The sequence below is a fragment of the Eremomyces bilateralis genome (genome assembly GCF_010015585.1).
Source record: "Eremomyces bilateralis CBS 781.70 unplaced genomic scaffold P152scaffold_20, whole genome shotgun sequence".
NCBI classification, from domain to species: domain Eukaryota; kingdom Fungi; phylum Ascomycota; class Dothideomycetes; order Eremomycetales; family Eremomycetaceae; genus Eremomyces; species Eremomyces bilateralis.
This window is the reverse complement of record NW_022985086.1, coordinates 1-17,779: the sequence shown is the minus strand read 5'-3', so window position 1 is coordinate 17,779 and position 17,779 is coordinate 1. Positions and strand designations below refer to the sequence as shown.

General features: G+C 52.5%; 7 protein-coding genes across 7 annotated transcripts; 4 read left to right on the top strand and 3 right to left on the bottom strand.

The window, feature by feature from the left end:
* Positions 1–492: 492 nt before the first annotated feature.
* P152DRAFT_373346 (kinase-like protein) lies at positions 493–1,881 on the top strand (the record flags this gene model as incomplete). Its single annotated transcript, XM_033675555.1, has 1 exon — positions 493–1,881. A coding segment is annotated over one exon (1,389 nt), but the record flags the coding sequence as incomplete, so codon positions are not given.
* A 2,522-nt stretch (positions 1,882–4,403) lies between these two features.
* On the bottom strand, positions 4,404–5,731 carry P152DRAFT_137190 (DOLPP1 protein). The gene is made up of 3 exons (XM_033673818.1): positions 5,498–5,731; positions 5,245–5,434; positions 4,404–5,177 (listed from the first exon to the last, which is right to left on the bottom strand). The coding sequence occupies exons 1-3, from the start codon at positions 5,543–5,545 to the stop codon at positions 4,720–4,722; spliced, it is 696 nt and encodes a 231-aa protein (XP_033531641.1). The 5' UTR covers positions 5,546–5,731; the 3' UTR covers positions 4,404–4,719.
* A 967-nt stretch (positions 5,732–6,698) lies between these two features.
* On the top strand, positions 6,699–9,054 carry P152DRAFT_460822 (uncharacterized protein). The gene has a single exon (XM_033679997.1). The coding sequence runs from the start codon at positions 6,965–6,967 to the stop codon at positions 8,705–8,707; it is 1,743 nt and encodes a 580-aa protein (XP_033531640.1). The 5' UTR covers positions 6,699–6,964; the 3' UTR covers positions 8,708–9,054.
* On the bottom strand, positions 8,811–10,108 carry P152DRAFT_475868 (uncharacterized protein; the record flags this gene model as incomplete). Its single annotated transcript, XM_033681449.1, has 3 exons — positions 8,811–8,930; positions 8,978–10,005; positions 10,057–10,108. 3 exons carry the CDS (start codon positions 10,106–10,108, stop codon positions 8,811–8,813), a joined length of 1,200 nt encoding a protein of 399 aa, XP_033531639.1.
* A 931-nt stretch (positions 10,109–11,039) lies between these two features.
* On the top strand, positions 11,040–12,569 carry P152DRAFT_440564 (APH-domain-containing protein). The gene is made up of 5 exons (XM_033677668.1): positions 11,040–11,288; positions 11,338–11,512; positions 11,565–11,641; positions 11,694–12,225; positions 12,290–12,569. The coding sequence occupies exons 1-5, from the start codon at positions 11,131–11,133 to the stop codon at positions 12,449–12,451; spliced, it is 1,104 nt and encodes a 367-aa protein (XP_033531638.1). The 5' UTR covers positions 11,040–11,130; the 3' UTR covers positions 12,452–12,569.
* Positions 12,570–13,459: 890 nt separating this feature from the next.
* P152DRAFT_475866 (uncharacterized protein) lies at positions 13,460–15,825 on the top strand (the record flags this gene model as incomplete). The annotated part of the gene is made up of 3 exons (XM_033681448.1): positions 13,460–13,891; positions 13,998–15,710; positions 15,763–15,825. The coding sequence occupies 3 exons, from the start codon at positions 13,460–13,462 to the stop codon at positions 15,823–15,825; spliced, it is 2,208 nt and encodes a 735-aa protein (XP_033531637.1).
* On the bottom strand, positions 15,670–17,776 carry P152DRAFT_137146 (uncharacterized protein). The gene is made up of 2 exons (XM_033673817.1): positions 15,760–17,776; positions 15,670–15,707 (listed from the first exon to the last, which is right to left on the bottom strand). Exon 1 carries the CDS (start codon positions 17,760–17,762, stop codon positions 15,831–15,833), a length of 1,932 nt encoding a protein of 643 aa, XP_033531636.1. The 5' UTR covers positions 17,763–17,776; the 3' UTR covers positions 15,670–15,707; positions 15,760–15,830.
* Between the last annotated feature and the right edge of the window lie 3 nt (positions 17,777–17,779).

Here is a 17,779-nt window from a genome sequence, read left to right as displayed (position 1 = left end):
TAATCTTGTTACCAATGAGAACGACCACAGTCTTTACTCTTTCTTGTGTTTAATACCTCTCGATCATCTCACTCTCACGAACCACGATTAGCGATATACCACTCTCCTCTTTCCGACTCTGTATAGTTTGTCCAGTCTTGAGCGAGTCTCGATACCTGATACCTGGATTCCTGGCGTTTTCCTATCCTGTTGCCTTCCGTTGGTCGAGTTACGACCCCCGCCTTTCACATTTCTGTCTTTGGAGAAAAGGACTCAAAAAGACTCGGTGGCCTTGATCTGCCTTTCTGCAAGATTGTCGTTTGCTACTATAACAGCGTTCCGTGGGCTTCATTTCTTTCGAGGTTTCGATCGGTTGGTGTTCTTTGACGGTTGGAAATTTCCCGGTGGTTCTTGATCGTTCCGTTCGCTCGTCACCAAGCATTCGTCGTTGACTCCGTCTTCGACGTGTTCGGTTACGGCACTCACCGTCGTTTTCTTCTCCAGAACTAGTCCATGGATTGCATGCGGAACGATTTCGAGGAGGGTGTCTTGCTCGATGGACGATATCGGACCATCGCACCTCTCAACCATGGCTCGTTTGGCATGGTCTTCAAAGCCAGGGATACGTTCACCGGTGACTTCGTAGCACTCAAGTGTCTCACGAAGCCATCGGCGGCGATCACGTGTCCTTCGGCCATTTCTGTGGATGATCGCTCCGAGGAACAGGCGATCCATCGTCGCATCGGTCACCACCGCAACATTGTCAATCTCCTACACTCGTTCGAGACCACGAATCACACCTACTTGGTTTTGGAGTATTGCACGAATGGCGACCTCTACGAAGCCATTCGCGTCGGCCGCGGACCCCTCGAAACGGAGCATGTCCGCGAATTCATGCTGGAACTCATCCGCGCCGTCGAGTTTATGCACGACAAGGATATCTACCACCGCGACATCAAGCCGGAGAACATTTTCCTTTCCCAGAACGGTTCCATGAAGCTTGGTGACTTTGGTTTGGCAACGTCCGACTCCCCGAGCTTCGAAGCAGCGGTCGGCAGCGATCGATACATGGCTCCCGAACAGTACGATCCATCACCCAGTGGCTATGATCCCGCCAAAGCCGACGTTTGGGCCATCGGTATCTGTCTCCTGAACGTCCTTTTCTCTCGGAACCCATTCGCCACGCCGACGATCTCGGATCCGCTTTTTGCCGACTTTGCGGGAGATCGACAGAACCTCTTCGACGTGTTCCCGAACATGTCACAAGACACCTTCGAGGTACTGATGCATTGTCTTGCACTCGATCCCGCCAGGCGCTCCTTGGCCAAGGTCAAGACCGCCCTCAAGCGCGTCGTCAGTTTCACCACCGAGAACGAGATGTTCGACGAATTCTGCACCGACGAGGTCACCTCCCCTGTTCCTGCCAGTGCCAACCGCGAGCCCCTTCGGACTCCGTCCGTCACGTCTCCCCAGGTCACCAACGGCGCCTTCCCATGGGCCAAGGCTCTTGCCATGTCTCCACCGCAACCGGTTCGACGCCTCAGTGCCATTCCGGACAGCGAATATGCCTCGGAGGATCTCTTTGGCACGTCCCAGCGATCGGGAGAGACGAGCGAGGATTGGTTCAGTGTCAAGCCCGACAGCGCCTCGATTTCCAGCGCCGTCGACTCTGGTCTTGGTGTCTCGCTGCAGTCCGAAGCCAATGCTGTCTCCATTGCACGTAGCAGGCCGATGAGGGTTCCCATCTCCGGATCACTACCAGCACCCGGACCCAACTTCTCGAGCATCTACGGCGGCAAAGGGCAGATCTTTTCCAAGAGCTGGTCCGATCTGTACGATGAAGAAAATGACGAGAACGAGAACAACGATGCCATCCACCACCAACAGGAGAACCAAAGCCAAGACCACCTCCCGTTCCCGGCATCGGACCTGCAGCTCGCCCCAGCCAAGACCATCACCGCGCTCAAGTCTCACGAACTGGTCGATTCTTCCCCGTCATCCGGCCGCGACACCCCTCGTGCTTCTGCCCTTCAGGAACACCCCAACCCGGCCGCCACCAACATCGCCCGTGTCCGCACCCCCTCCCGCGCCCGCAACAACGCCGACAACGTCTCTGTCTCCGAGCACACCGGCTTCTTCTTCGAAGACTGCAACGTCACACCCACCCCTCACCACGCCAAACTTGCCGTCTACCCTGACTCCTCTTTCCCGACCCCACGCGCCACCCCTGCCAAGCCTAGCAGCGTGCCAACGATCCACACTCCTGTGCCTCATCATTACGCCTCCCCGCCGACGCCCGCCTCCCCACCCAAGTCCGGCCTCCTTGACAAATGGGCTGAGCTCGGCGATCGCCGCCGCGCGCATCCCGTCCGCGAGCGCGCAAAGAGCGTGACGTCAAAGTTCGCCGAGCTTAAGAGTAAGCGAGAGCCGCGCGAGAAAGAAAGCGGTGGGTTTACGGCGCGGGCGAGGGCATTGAGTTGGCGGCGAGCGACGGCCGGTGCGGAAGAGAAGGAAGAGGTGCCGGCGGTGCCGAGGACGCCGGGGTGGATCGAGAGGGAGCAGGCGAAGGAGTGGGCGATTAGTCGTGATTGGAGGAAGCATACTCCGGTTTCCGAGACTGCCGTTTTCGAGGATCACATTGGCAATGACAATGACAGTGCGGACCACCACGGTAAGGCGGAGGCCACCACATCCGGCGGACCGGGCGACAGCGTGTCACCTCCGAGCAACAGTACTGGATCCAGTTTCTTCAACTTCGGCGTCAAGCGTAACTTCGGCAGCTCCCTCGCCAGCGGGTTCGGCGGCCTCACTTCCTGGGCTCGCAACAGCGGTAGTGCGGTGAAAGAAGGGGATCTCCAACCCCCGCCAATTTCCCCCCTTAAATCTCCTCTTTTTCATTTCGACGCTGATCATCAGCATCCCGGGACGTCCACCGCCGACGGCTCCGGCGCCTCGACGCCGCGCCTGTCCGCGTCGTCGTCCGGGTGGGTGTGCAGAGACGAGTCATCGCGCGCGACCGCGCTGCAGTCGTCGTCGGCCTTGCACTGCGCGGTGCAGGCCGAGGCTGTGCATGCGGTGGGATCAGCGGCGACGACGTCGACGCCGCGGCGGAGCCTGGGTCGGAGTCGACTGCAGGAGCCGTGGGGTCGGTTGAGGGTTCTGCACTTGTAGTTTTCGCGGTTCGGTCGCCATGGCTACCTATCTTATCTATCTCTCGGGTTGGATTGGATGGGGAGTTGGATGGATGGACGGCGCAAAGCTCGTATCTGTGCCTTGGGTTTATCGAGTAGATTGGGTTGGGTTAGGTTGGTTGGTTCGTGGATGGGGAACAACAGACTGGATAGGATAGGGAGTGGTGGTAGTGATGGCGGTTTATTTTACATGTAGAATAGATTACCTATGCTGGTTATGCTAAGTACCCGGGCTGACTGCTGCGGAGGGAGATGGATTCAATGGCACAGATTTACCCACCATGATTCGTTCGTTTGGCTTGCGTGCTTGTGTTCGGTGTCGATGATGTCGACGTAGTGGTAAATGCTTTCGAAAGGTGAGTGTATGACGGGTTTGACTGATGAACGTCGCGAACTCATACAGATTGGCACTTGGAGTAGCCTGACCATGGCATGAGAAGCGGGCCTTGAGGAATTTCACTGAGCTGCACGCTGAAACAGAACTCCACCAGTCACTTGCTCAATTTTGATGCAGTCTCTCGTTCCTAGCCCTTCTATCCTAACACGCAGCTCCCACATGACTGTCTCCTTGATAACCCTCCATGCAATCCACCAGCCACGGTCCTAGGCCACAGGCCTGGGACCATAATGCTAGATCCCGAGGTCCGAGAGGTCTGGTGAGTTTCCCGGCGACCAGACGGCCATAACACGAACCCCGAACCGGAATCAAGTTGGGATTAGGGCACGTGATCAAGATCTCGTCGGCATTGTCCGATCTCCCTTCGCCTCGCAAATCCAGTCCGTCCAGCTGCGGCGCCTCTGATGGAGAAATTATTTCCGCTGGATCCTTGGTCGAAAGTGTCCTGATGGTAGGGGTCCTGATCATTGTTCACCTTGGGCGTGGAAGGCCTCGTGTTTACCGATCTTTCGTCACTGGTCTCGATGGAGCTTGAAGCTCTGGGGGACTCCTCCCGTCTTATATTGGCTTGGGATCGTGATGTCTGATCCTTTGAGAGACTTGTCAGTTATTAAATAGTTAAATTTCTCGTCAGTACTAACAAGAGAACCGATGGCCGTCCACTCTCTCGGACGTCTATCACCCTCTGCCGGCACTGGCTGTGAACCTGCTTCAGCGGGCGCCGCCTTGAAACATTCCCTCTCATTGCTAGAATCAGAGTCGTCATGATATCGGTTAAAGGGAGTTAAGAAGAAAGAGTCGTGTTGGAAAAGCTGTCTCTTGCAGAAGATAGAGATGGCTGTGGAGGATTATTGAGTGCGGTATGAAACAAGCATGAAGAGGGATAGTAGTTAACGACCGGAGGCAAATGATAAGGGGCATCAAAAACGGAGCTTCGACTACGCGAGGGGCGCCGGGGGGACTAATATTACGAAGAATGAGGTGGAAGAATCACACATATTAGGAGGGACTAGGGTTGGAATGGTGCCCGTGAATAATACGGCCCTCATTGGACATGAAAGGATACTCACAAACTCCCGCTCTCGGCTCAATAGCGTTATGGCATCATGAAGAACCAACGAGTTAAAAGGTCGACACCTATAAGTTGGAACATCACTGCTTTTTTCCCTTTGCGGACTTTTGCATAGGCTTCCGATTTCTGGCCTCCCACCGGCCCCATCCTGCATCTTGTAAGTCCTCGGTGAGAACGAGGTCTCGAAGCCTTGCCAGCCTGGCTATCGGCTGCTGCAACCCCCAGTCGACCCATCCTCGTGCTCGTAATATCGATGTTACTTGAAACCATGCGACGGCGCAAACGGAGCCCGCGACGAACCCGACGAGCACCTGCTTCGGCGTGTGGTAGCTCAGGTAGATCCGGCTGACCGCCACAGCTACAGCGCAGAGGAATGCGACGATCGAAAGCAGGAGCCGTTGGAGGAAAGTGGTGGGAACGTGAGAAGTTTCGGGACGCGGGTCGTGTCGGACGAGGAGGAAAAGCGCGAGGTAGATGGCGAAGAAACCGACGAATTGGGCGTGTGAGGAAGGCATGCCATAGCCTTTGCCAAACATTTCTATCCGAGGTCAGTTCAGCTTGGATATATCCCGGTGAAATCAAATAGGAACGTCAGAATCACCTACGCTTTGGCCGCTCTTCCTTGATATAGCGCTTCAAACACCAGTTGAACGCCTCACACGCCAACTGCCCGGTAAACATGAGTATGATCTCAGCTTCCCGCGCGCTCCATATTAGGGTGGCGTATACGACGCAGAGTCCTTGCGGGACAAGAGCGAGCCAGGCGCAGAGGTAGGAAAAGCGGTCATTAGGATTCTATAGGATAGCTGTTAATATGTGGGCAACTAAAGAAATGGAGCGGGGAGATTGGTACTGTACATAGTGGACGTGTGTCAAAGAAAAGGAGGCTACTGGCTCGATCTCCATGACGAAGAAAGGCTTAGAAAGGTACGAAATCTGTCTATTGTCGTGGCATGAAGTTGAGAGCGAACTTCAAGTCGGATTGGGATAGATGATGATTGATGAGGATACTTGGACGGAGTTATAGACATCTTGCAGGGGTTGAGCGCGGTACTTTAGCGTTCTGAGACTCGAACCCAACGGACGATGGTCACATCTTTACTACTGTACCTTGTTTTCTGTAACTTTCTCGAATTCCTATCTTTGGCCCTCTCTCAAGCATTGTACAGATTCATCGATCATTAAAATATTGCTGTGTCAAATAGACCGGATATGAATATTATGATATGGTGTGGCACGATCAATGGCATGAGACCGGTCCTTTTGCAGCGCTGAGAGCACCCGTGGATGTGAGGCAACAGATATCATTGCCATTTCTTATAAGACGACTTCTCTCGTTATTGAATCTTTCTTGGGATCCCCTATATCTCTTTCGATGCTTTCGCTGCAAACGACCCCTAGCCGCGATCTCCTCCGTTTTCTTAAAGACAGCCTATCGAGGTCTAGGTGACCTTACTGATCCAACCTTATCAACTCCGCTGTCTTCATAGCTTGAACGCCCTGACCGTCACCTCTGGAGCGAACGCCTAGAACGTCAGACCGTTGTCCCACATCGGAAGGTCGTTGTAGCCCGTCCATGCGAGCCAAATGAACTCGCCCGGCCCGAAGGTCGTTGATACGCGCCAACGCCCTTCTCTCGGCCGCGACATAGGCACTGACAAGCCTATCTGGCGTCTAGTTCATTAAAGAAGAAAGGGAAGAAAAAAGGCTCTGACAGGGTTCGATAGAATCCGACTCAGAGAAACAAGACTTAGACATATCGGCGGAGCATTCTTCGAGTAGGCGATATTCTCATCACGAGTCTCATACCATAAGCACCTCGGAGGCTAAGCCCCATCATCGCCCAGAGCAGCAAGGGAGGATTTGGGCTCGTCGCAATGATAATGACATGTAAATACAATATTCCTTCAGGAATAAACCTTGCCTTCACATGATTTTCGAGGATGAAATCGATTCACCACAGTCCCTGAAGCGGACTGGGGTGGAGCGCGGCGGTGTTGGATCTCTCTAAGCCACAGCTCACAAAGTCACCGAGTACCTTTTTTATTCGCAGTGATGACTCGTCTGATTGCATCCTCACTTAGGTCTCCAACACATGAGTCCGCTTCTAGGAATTCTGACTCGAAGGTCAGATCGTGGAGGTATAAATTTGCTGTAGCCTGGGGGTCCTATTCTCTGGCGCTGGCATTAATGATCAAGTTTGCATGCACTTTGGAAGAGTCTCGAACGGCGGCGACTCGGGTGGCGACTTCACCTCCGACTACTCATGATCTTTAAAGTCAGCGCACCCAAGGTTTTGATACTTCATTTGTTGAACCCATAGCGATGGCGGATCCAGCTGACGACGAACGATCCGAAGAACTTGAGTCTCTTTCCGCAATCTATCCCGAACTGACGAGAGATGATAACGATCTCTTCCACGCAACACTCGAGCTCCTAGTCGCCCCTAACCCCCATGTCTCCGTTCTTTTCCATCCTCAGGTTGTTCACAGTTCATTTTGTTCGTTAGACGAAATATTAGAGGACTTGAAGATTGATAATCCGAGCTCTATTGTACCATCTTCGGCCGAGGTTGTGCAACCCGAGTGGCAGGATCTCAAATATCTCCCGCCGCTGGCCCTGGACATCTCTCTTCCGTCGGAATATCCGACCTCTACACCGCCTGTCATCAAATTATCAACTTCACCCGATTATTTCCCTGCTTCATATCTGGAGAGTCTGGAGGAAGAATGCACGAAACTATGGGATGAGTACGCTCATACGGCCGTCCTGTTCGCGTACGTGGACTACCTGCAGCAAGCTGTCGAAGATGGGTTCACAGGAGTGTCCGGAAAGCAGGCGCTCAAAGTACCCTTGACGTACAAACCTCAGCTTTTGGACTTTGACAAGAGCACGAAGAGAAAGAAATTTGAGCGCGAGACCTTCAGTTGCGGCATCTGTCTCGAACCCAAGAAAGGGGTGAATTGCCATCGCCTAGCCACCTGCGGCCACGTTTTCTGTCGCGCATGTCTGCAAGACTTCTTTACCGCATCTATCACCCAAGGCGATGTCGCGAGCGTTAAATGTCCGGATCCTACCTGTGGAAGAGCCGATGGCGCCATTACCCACAGACGGGCGGCCCCTCTCAAACTGCGAGCCATCCCTCCCGGTGAACTCCTCCAAGTCCCCCTCGACCGCACCATAGTCCAACGATATGTGGACCTCAAACACAAAAAGAAACTCGAATCCGACCAAACCACCGTCTACTGCCCCCGCAAATGGTGCCAAGGCGCCGCCCGCTCCAAGAAATACCCCAAACCTACATCTCTTGACACCTACGTCGATTCCGACTCTGAACCTGAAGACTCACCCACTACGGAAGCCGAAGGCTCACCTACCACTAAACCCACTGAGAAGGCTGCCGACCCCTCCGCCGACCGCCTCTGCATCTGTGAGGACTGCTCATTTGCCTTCTGCCGCGTCTGCCTGAACGGTTGGCACGGCGACTTCGTGCGCTGCTGGCCGCGCACAGCCGCCGAGCTCACCGCAGAGGAATCCGCGTCGTACGACTTCATCCGGAAGAACACGTCGCCGTGCCCGACATGTTCGTCGCCGACGCAGAAGACGCATGGATGCAACCACATGTCGTGTCCGCAGTGTCGCACGCATTTCTGCTATCTCTGCTCCTCGTGGCTGGATGAGGGGAATCCGTATGAGCATTTCAATAATCCGAAGAAGGAGTGTTTCGAACGGTTGTGGGACTTGGAAGAGGGGGATAATGCGGATGGAGGGGTGGCGTTCGTGGGACAGAGAGGGTGGGAGGCTGCGGTGGAGATCGCGGAGCGTGAGGCGGAAGCGGCGGAGGCAGTGGGCAACCAGAACGGGGAAAACCAAGCAGGCGGAGATCGGCAGGACCGGGCACGGGATGGGGAACAGGAAGGCAGACAAGGCCAGCGCAGAGAGGAGCTCGGAAATGAAGAGAGGGCAGGGATACAGCACTTCCTCGAGATGGTCGAAAACGACGAGGAGGATGGCTGGGATAGTGATGAGCTTGGGGATGAGGAACGGTTCAACTTGGAATTCAGGTAGCGATGGGTTGTTGAACGTCAGTCAACTGCGTTCAACTACAATTCAAACTGGAACAATAGGAATACTGGGTCCATTGATCGTGAAGGTCCTTACTCGGGGGAAGCTAACCATTGTCTCGTGGAAGTTCCGGTGGCTCAGTGCTGAATATCGCCAGCAACTTGTCCACAGTATCCCTGATGACTGCTGTATGGGTATGTAGTGATGTCCGTGAAATATGATTTCGCTATGACGGTCAGAAAGATGATTGGCAGATACCGAGATCAGGCTTACCAAAGCAAAGACAGTACCCTTGTACACTTGATGATACAGCCCTTTATATTCATCTTCATCAAGTGCCTGCCGATCTCTCGTCCCATCGTCACATGCCGTAACATCACCACTCTTCCTCTTGGGCTTCTCATACCCATACATCCTCAACCCCGTCATCACCACTCTTGAGATCAACTCCTTATTCTTCCCCTCTAATACCCCCTCCTCCTCGGCGCCCGTCCTAGATCCCTTGCCCCGTTTCTGCGGCGACAGCAATGGAGTACTACACTGGCTCTGCGACCAACCGTGCGTATCCCCCTGCCCCGTCGCCTCCTTCTCCCACCCATCCAGCACCGATATCCGCCGCCGCTCGCTCACATTCGGGTGCGAACCCCCCCATTGGACAGCCTCGGTGATCGCCCGTCGCGCCTTGCGGTTCTGCTGCTTGGCGGAATCGAAGACGTCTTCGAGGTGTTTCCGCTTCCGAGACTCGAGGTCAGGCTGCGTGACGTCGGCGGCAAACGGAGGGAGGAACTGCGGGGTGAGATCGTCGTCAACGTCCGGAGTGGCGACTAGGGTTGGTGAGCCGGTGGTGGAGAGGGGTGGCGTGGTTGTGCCTGGAATGCGAGTGAGGAGGTCGGAGGAGTAGGCTTGGACGAAGACCGCGGGGTGAGAGGTGCCAGGTAGGCGGACACCGTAGAAGAGTAGTTCGGTAATGTGGAGGCCATTCCATGTTACGGGTGACGAGCCTTTTGGCCGGGTCAAGATCCCTAGGGGATATTGCGCGTGCTTATATGAGGAAACGCTCCATGCCAGTGATTCTTCCACATCATGCTCGGGGTCTGGGTGGCTTGGTGGACCAGATGTGGGATTTATTGCCGCATTGAACCAGCCTTGTGAGGTTTCTGAGCCACTGTGGACCCGGAGGCTTGGTCCAACGGCGAGATACAATGGTAGATAGGAGATATCGACTATCGCGACATATTCGAGGTCATTAGGGAGGGTAGAGTGGGGGGACGATAAAGCGGGATCGAGCACTACGCGTATATCTTCCAGACGCGTTAGTTAGGCGATAGATGCACGAAGGGGGTATTTAATACCTTCTATAAGCTCTCCGGCTGAGAGTGATATGTTTCCAACCCACTCATCCATCATGCTACTCTCGTGGGCGGAATGTTCGCTGTATAAAAAGGACTCTCACGCGTCTGATTCTTGGGTTGGCGTTGAACTCTTATACTGCCTGAGGCACCAATATTTCATCGTGACTCGACCTCCCATCGAGGTTCAAGATGGTCTTTACCTTTCTTGATTCAATGATCTCCAGGGCATACCAATGGAATGTCGAATCATTGATCGGATGTTCTTATACGGGGTTTCCTCTGAGACAGGACGAGTGTGCTCCATTGCAAGATCCGCCTTTGTTTTGTGCAAAGGCCCTCCTCCCTTGGCCAGCTTCCACTGAGTCTAAAAGCTCACGAATGACTAACTTGATGAATTGACATCGACCTCTCTACTAGACTAGTCAATCGCCGAACGGCCGTGTAATTATAGCTAGCAGATGAAGAGCGATGGCCAATATTGTTGTCCAACAGGAGGTCCTTGGGTCTGCGTTCATGTGGGTGTTTAAAACTGGTACAGAGTATTTTATATTACATATTGATTTTGCTCGAGCCGTCGCTCCTTATTATTTTGCACTGCTCTAATTCTACCATATGGCAGTTATAGCATTGATTCTGCGCGTTATTGTTATGCTTATCTTCTCATTAGTTACTTCTCTACTTCTCCATGGCTTCCTTCGGGAATGAGGCAGAATTGCCCAACTGGCTATTTTAGGGATAGAAGCACATCAAGACATAGTCTACGCCGTCCCTCTCGGCGATCTTCGGCAAGTTGTGTCAGAAAACATGAAAAGGATAGTTTGGTGGGTGGAATCCTGACACAAGAACATGGCGATCGGCGCGGGTTCGTTCGGTCCGAGGGGCTCTGGTTCTGAAGCCCCGCAAGTTCAACAGGGAGTCTGGGGGAGCTTATTCCCACGACAACTCCGCAATGAAAAAGTTATAAGATTCAAAGGCTGTTTTGCACTGGAGTGAATAATTTTTTGATCGTCTTGAGCGAGGATTTCTGTAATTGTCAGAAATATTAGGTTCCAACCTGCCAATTAAAGCGAAGCCATGGCTGCCGATTCCGCAAACCAAGCCCGGCACGACCTGGACGACGTCTCCCTTGCGAAATACCTGACGACCAAGATCCCGGGTATCGCATCGCCGGTTAAATCTACGAAGATTGGATATGGCCAGAGCAACCCGACATACTTTGTGGATGATGCTAGGTATAATTAGATACGCTGCTCGCTCCTTGCGCTGCTAACCCAAACACAGAGGCCAGCGATATATCCTGAGGAAGAAGCCGAGCGGCACGATCATTTCTCCTGTCGCACATCAGGTAGACCGCGAATTCCGGGTGTTGGAAGCTCTGGGGAAGGTTAAAGATTTCCCGGTTCCCAAGGTGTTCTGCCTGTGTATGGATGATTCAATCATCGGGACAGCGTTCTATGTGAGCGTACCCCTCAAAGAAGGCCTATAATCCGAACCTAACCTACTGGCAGGTCATGGAATTCGTCAAAGGAAGGATATTGACTGACGTCGACCTCACTGAACTCAGCTCGTCAGACCGAAGAAAAGCGTACGTCTCATCTTCTTCCCTTACTTGGAGTCTGGCTTACTCACCTTTCCAGCTGGTTCTCCCTTGTCGAAACCCTCGCCTGGCTACACAGCATTAACCCAGACGAGATCGGCCTCACCGGCTACGGCAAGACCACCGGATTCTACACCCGCCACTGTAACACCTTCTCCCGCATCGAAGCCCAGCAAGCCAAAGTTCGCGACATCAAGACCGGCCAACTCCTCGGCCGCGCCCACGAAAACTTCGACGAGATCGTTGATTACGTTCGCGCGAACGTGCCGACTGACCGGGCGTCGATCGTACATGGCGACTACAAGTTCGACAACGTCGTGCTGCACCCGACCGAGCCGCGGGTGATCGCGATCCTGGACTGGGAGCTGTCGACCATCGGACATCCGCTCATGGATGCGGTGTATGTGGTCAGCCCATACTGGCAGAAGATCAGCAAGGCGTTCGAGGAGGAAGGGTGGGCGGCGCACGGGTTCCCGGATCCGAACGAGTTGATAGATCGGTATACGCAGATCAACGGCTGGGACCCGCGGAAGGATAAGTGGGAGGTTGCGAAGATTTTCCACATGGTCCGGGTAAGTCTTTCTCTGATTGTGAGATGTGTATCGTTGAAATGAATTGACTGACGGTGGTATTCAGGGCGGAACGATTAGCCATGGTATCCAGGCGCGGACAGTCACCGGACAGGCGAGCAGCGATTTCTCGCACATCTACTATACCAGAACAAAGGAGTACTTTGACAATGCGCTGGCTAAAGTAAGGCAGTTGAAGGAGAACGAGAAGGGGGTTAGCAAGTTGTAGCTCAATCATCAGTAGAACAGATGCTATGTATTCTCTCTTGTTGAGGTTGAATCTGTCTAATTGGATTTGAACCGCGACCGCTACGTCATGCAGACCTCGGGGGCGAGGGACTAGAAGTGGAGGTTGAATTTTCGATGAAAGACTTCCGTTCGGTCGACGGAGTTCCATGCCAACGTATTATTATCAGTGCTGGATGTGAAACTTCGAATAACTAGACTATTCGGTGCAGGAGATAGTTCGGCAACGTACTACATCACGTGATTCTTGGCTGGGTCGGCCAACCATTACCTCAGCAAGCTCAGGCTATTTGTGGTCGTGCCAAGGCACCGGAGTGGGACTATACCTAATCGGTAAGTCACATGTGCTCCTCGAACAAATAGCTTACCTCAGCAAGCTCAGGCCATTGTGGTCGTGCCTGAGGCAACGAACCGCGCTATACCTAATTGGTATGGTCCTCGACCAAATAGCCTGAGGATTCTGTCATTGATTTTTGGCCTGAATCGAGATCGTTTGTATGAGAGCAATTTAATCACATCAACCTCGTTTTCCTCCACAACGAGCTATCGCACAGTAAAATTGACTCGTTCAATCGAATCCTCTATCGTTTCTTGATAACCCAGTGAATTTTGGACGATGTCAGATCGAACCTCCTCTCGGCGCAGCGTACGACTGAACCCAACGCCTCTAGAGAGCAGAGAACAGCCACGAACTACTGCTTCGACTGCCGATGTCCATCGTAGACGCGCCAGATCTCGAGTATGGACGTCAGAAAAGCGAGTGAACGACATATGCAAATACATGTCCCAAACACACCACTTGACGCTTGCCGAGTTCATCCGAGTGTATGTAACAACTCAAGGTGGTGACGGCTACGGAGATCGACCTGCGACGCGTGCCAAACGCCTTGTAGACGCGATATACACTCAACCAGAGGTGCTAGACGCAATACGACAACATCCTGCGTCTGGTGTGGGAGGAATTGTCACCGTGAAGGCACTAAGAAAAGAAATGAAAGCGCTGGAAGAAGCCGGAGGTATGTTTAGTGCCTACCAGGTCCACCGCGAACGAGAAAAGTCTCTACAGGCCAGTATTGGGCGGGAGGGGCGGTCTGAAGATGGCCAGTCTGAAGATGGCCAGAAACCAGAGGACTACGAGTGCATACTCGACGACTTGCGGTTCGGCTGGATGTATGAGCAAGTTAACACTCATGCTCCTCTTCTATGTGGACTGCTCGACGGTCTTATGGCGCCCAAGATAGAGAGGAAAGATCGACCACCACGAGATCCTTCTAAATTTAACCACAGGACTGCGATAATCACGTCGATCCTCTGCTATTCTCGGGCGTCGGAAGGGAGCAACAAGTTTCCCCGCGTATTTGGTGCCTTTCTACACTCCAATGGCGTGAAACGTCGGGTCCTCGACCTTTTTCACCAATTTGGGGTTTGTGAAGGCTACAAGGCAGTCCACAGACATCTTGAAACCGTGGCAGAACAAGCGAAGGCATCGTCACCGTCCCTCGGAATGGATTTCAACTAACCGTACGTAGGGGACGGTCCGTCGATACGGCCAGCTGCTGAACGCCTGTGTTGTCTACGATAATTTCGACTATCGAGAAGGTGTTAAGCACCAGCTCATTTCAAACCATGCAGAAATGCGCTCGGTAACAACGGGGAAAGTTTTCAGAGGCGCCGACATTCCTCCAGGTGGATTAAGGAAATCGATGCTACACCGTGAGACTCCACTTTCAATAGAGGACCTTTTCTACTCTCCCGGCGCCGCCATATACGACGAGACTGCCTCCAAGATTGACAGCTACTTCATAGCGGAGGCGATTCGGACAGCATATCCAAAATCGGTCAAATCTATCTTCTCTAATTCCGACATCCCATTCCCGGCTATGCCAACCGTCGAGTTACTTGAGCTTCGAAAGACAGATAGCAAGACGCTCGGTCCGATTCTCTTCAACGAAGGTACTCTAGATGGCTCCTACGAGGTTATAGAGAGCATCTACAAGCGCCAATTCCAACTAGATAGTAAAGAATTCGACAACCGTCTGTTCTTGGCGTTTGGCGATCAAAAAACCTCTTCACTCATCCGATCTATGCAGGCTGAGCAAGTCGACGCGTCTATATCGTATGATAGAAAAGACTGGCTGATAGGAGTCGCTGCTCTCTTTCACCTGCGCATGAATTTTCTATGGCTCATGCAAAAGACACATTACGGAAACATGGAGCAACAGGACGCTTCAACTCTCTATCACAACATCAACTTCTGGGGACGAAAGAATATTCCAGCGGACCGTGCAGCTTTTCAGGTTCTAGAAGAGCTGGTGCTTCACAGTTTCGACGCTCGAGTTATTGGACTACTTTATACTCGCCTCGAGCAGTACGGCATCGATACCTCCGATCAAGAGGAGGTTGACAAGGCAATTCAGAACATGAATACTAGAGGCTTCATGGACCTAGTGGAGGATGTTCGCAGATCCGCATTTGGGCCGGAAGCCTGGCGACCATCAAAGGAGAAGCATGCCAACAATACAGTCGATGAGGAGTTCCTCAGTCATGCTCGATACCTTCAACAAATGGTTGTGTACAAGACCTTGAAGTACGGCATCAAAAACGGAGATATAGGACTCATCGACCGAGTCATTGGTGTCTGTTGCTTTTACTTCGAGGGGACTGGACAATCAAACTACGCATTCGAAATGCTCTATCTAAAACGGCTCACCAGCACCAAAGCTTGTGATAAGGAGCTTCGGCGCGCAATACTCTCGAATAGCCTCGTTAATCCACATGGCTGTCGGGACACTTGGCAAGAAGTCGATCGTAGCCTTGAATATCTGAACCTGGAGCTGAAAAGAGAGCTTTGGGCCCGTCGAACGTCGACTTTCGGATTAGATGCACTGTTTAAGACTACCTCGTTAACAGCAGAATACACTGTTTTCCTACGCAAGACGATAGAGAAAGCATTTGCGCGGAAGGAAAGCTCCAAGCATTCCGTGCCCTCTCCAGTGGATGATATTCATATACTGGCATTTGAATTGGCGTGCGATTCGATTAAATTTTACAGAGGCGGTAGGAAAGCCAGACATCAAGCGCCGGACATACATACGATCGGGCTCGAAAGGGTGGCGACAAAGAAGCTAGAAATATTTAACGCCAAGGTCATGAGAGACGAAGATCAAATAATAGTGCCACCTTACGAGACAGGAGGAGCGACGGCTGATCTGGATCCCGATAACGACATGATGGCGATACTAGTATGTTTTGTTCTAGTAGAGTATTCAGTCTTGTGCTAACCTACGTCACCAGCCCTTGGAAGATAGAGATGAAGCCCACGAATGGGGCTTACCTTCGGATATCGAGTCGGAGTAGTCCATCTATAATATCCGCTCTCCGTGGTAATAACGCCTATTCTTCTCTTTTTCACTGCGAGGACTTCGCCTTATATTAGAGTCTAAAACGCTGAGAGCGACCCGCTTTATCATTTCTCCTTCTCCTTCACTCGGTGCGGGACGTTTCGACGACTGATTGCCACCACTTACGCTGGACAAACCATTCTCACTGTCTTCGAAAACACTAGATATGCCAGAGGAGCAATCTACGTTTGTCGATGTAACCGACCTAATGGATGTTAATGACGAATCTGCTACCACTATCGGCACTGATTGGGTAGCTAGATAAGGAGAGCACGAGGCTGATATCTCTCTTGCGTTGGCAGTGATTCGTTCTAGCGAGGAAGCGTACTCTTCTCGGTCACGCAAAAATGATGCTCTTCGTCCTTGATCGGGAGTTATTAGAGTCTTTACTTCGGTCGATACTCTTCTTTCCTGAGGCTCTCCTTGTTGGGACATCTGCTTCGTGGCAGGGGGACCTTGTCTCTCGAGCAACGAACTTTGTCGAAACTGTTGCTCGGCAATAATCATAGGCTGTCTTTCTGACAACGCTCGGTCAGGTGAACATGGAGAGCATAATGCTGTATTCTCTCTCGCGCGAGCAATGAGTTTCTCCAATGAGGAAATATAATCATCGCTCTTACGCAAGAAGGACACAGGTTTCTCTGGCTGAGTGGGATGCTCAATCGCGACTGAAGATTGCCCCTTGTGAGTCTCTCTCCCTTCTGGACCCTTGTAGACTTCTTGATAATCAAGGGAAATCTGCACTGGGCCTGCAGCTCCTGACGTCCGTGACGTTTCTAGCCTGCTACCTCCAGGCCAGTTCCTCACGACGTAGGACTTGATATTATTAAACTCCTTAAAGAGTTCATCGGAATGGTCTTTCAACCAGGTCGATTTCACAAACTCCTCCAACTCAGCGGCTGTATGGATGTAGGCATATTCTGTCGATAATGATATCCACTCACTCTTCTGAGTAAATAGCTTCACGGAAAGTTCGGGCTTCGCCGTCTGATGCGCCGAGTTAACAACATTGTCTCCCCAGAGGGCTAGGCGGTCATAAAATGCACCTGGTGCTGTCCCAGCGTGGGGTTTCCGAAGACTGGGAGCAATGTCCCACGGGAAAGGCACCGTCCGCGTCAGGCCAGGGTTGCAGGCGTTACAACATTCGTCCGGTCTAGGAGGAGGCAACTTAGATGCGGGATCTGACAAACTCTCTTGCAGCCAATCCATCAGGATTCGGCGTAGGCAATTGGATCGATTGACAAAATTGTATAGTGCTGGGCAGTCATTGTACAGCTCTGTCCGGCGCTCTCTCTGTGTTTTGCGTTTGCGCTGGTCTTCTGGGACGCCATAGTCAATGGCGTCTACAGCAACATCCGCTTCGTGGTCTGGAACATCACTCTCCGCTTCTGGCTCGACGGGGCATGACTGAGCTAGCTGGCTCGTATAAGAAAGCTGTCTTAAAGACGACTGCTTCCGGCTTCTGGAGAACGCCGCTCTTGTTGATGAAACCCTGTCGCCTACAGCCCAGCTTTCCACCAGGAAGACAGCCTCCCCCTTGATGCTGGCCATTCTAGCTGCACGACCAAACCGTTGGATGAGAACGCTTAAAAGCCGCTCCAAGGGGAATCCATATTGGACGACACGTATGACATTCGAGAGGTCCACTCCCGTTCCCAGTGACTCAGTTGCGACCATAATTCGAATCTTGGAATCCACTTTGGAGAACTCGCTGTACAGGGCCTCCTTATCATGCAGCGTGGTGTGTGAGTGGTAGACCTGGATAATCTCTCTGCTGTCGCGGTGTCTTATGGCCCCTGACGACAGTCTGCACAGCCAGTCTCGCAAACATTCTGCGCATTTTTGGATATCGCGTCGTGAATCTATGAAAATTATCGTTTTCGGAATTTTCATAGGCGTCGGTAGCCCAT

Excerpts from the sequence above, each read along its gene's own strand:
- P152DRAFT_137190 (XM_033673818.1), bottom strand. The coding sequence starts at position 5,545 with ATGGAGATCGAGCCAGTAGCCTCCTTTTCTTTGACACACGTCCACTAT. Across the intron at positions 5,435-5,497 it reads CTTTGACACACGTCCACTAT|AATCCTAATGACCGCTTTTC; the intron begins GTACAGTACCAA and ends GCTATCCTATAG. Across the intron at positions 5,178-5,244 it reads CAAGGAAGAGCGGCCAAAGC|AAATGTTTGGCAAAGGCTAT; the intron begins GTAGGTGATTCT and ends GACCTCGGATAG.
- P152DRAFT_460822 (XM_033679997.1), top strand. The coding sequence starts at position 6,965 with ATGGCGGATCCAGCTGACGACGAACGATCCGAAGAACTTGAGTCTCTT.
- P152DRAFT_440564 (XM_033677668.1), top strand. The coding sequence starts at position 11,131 with ATGGCTGCCGATTCCGCAAACCAAGCCCGGCACGACCTGGACGACGTC. Across the intron at positions 11,289-11,337 it reads TACTTTGTGGATGATGCTAG|AGGCCAGCGATATATCCTGA; the intron begins GTATAATTAGAT and ends ACCCAAACACAG. Across the intron at positions 12,226-12,289 it reads AGATTTTCCACATGGTCCGG|GGCGGAACGATTAGCCATGG; the intron begins GTAAGTCTTTCT and ends GGTGGTATTCAG.
- P152DRAFT_137146 (XM_033673817.1), bottom strand. The coding sequence starts at position 17,762 with ATGAAAATTCCGAAAACGATAATTTTCATAGATTCACGACGCGATATC.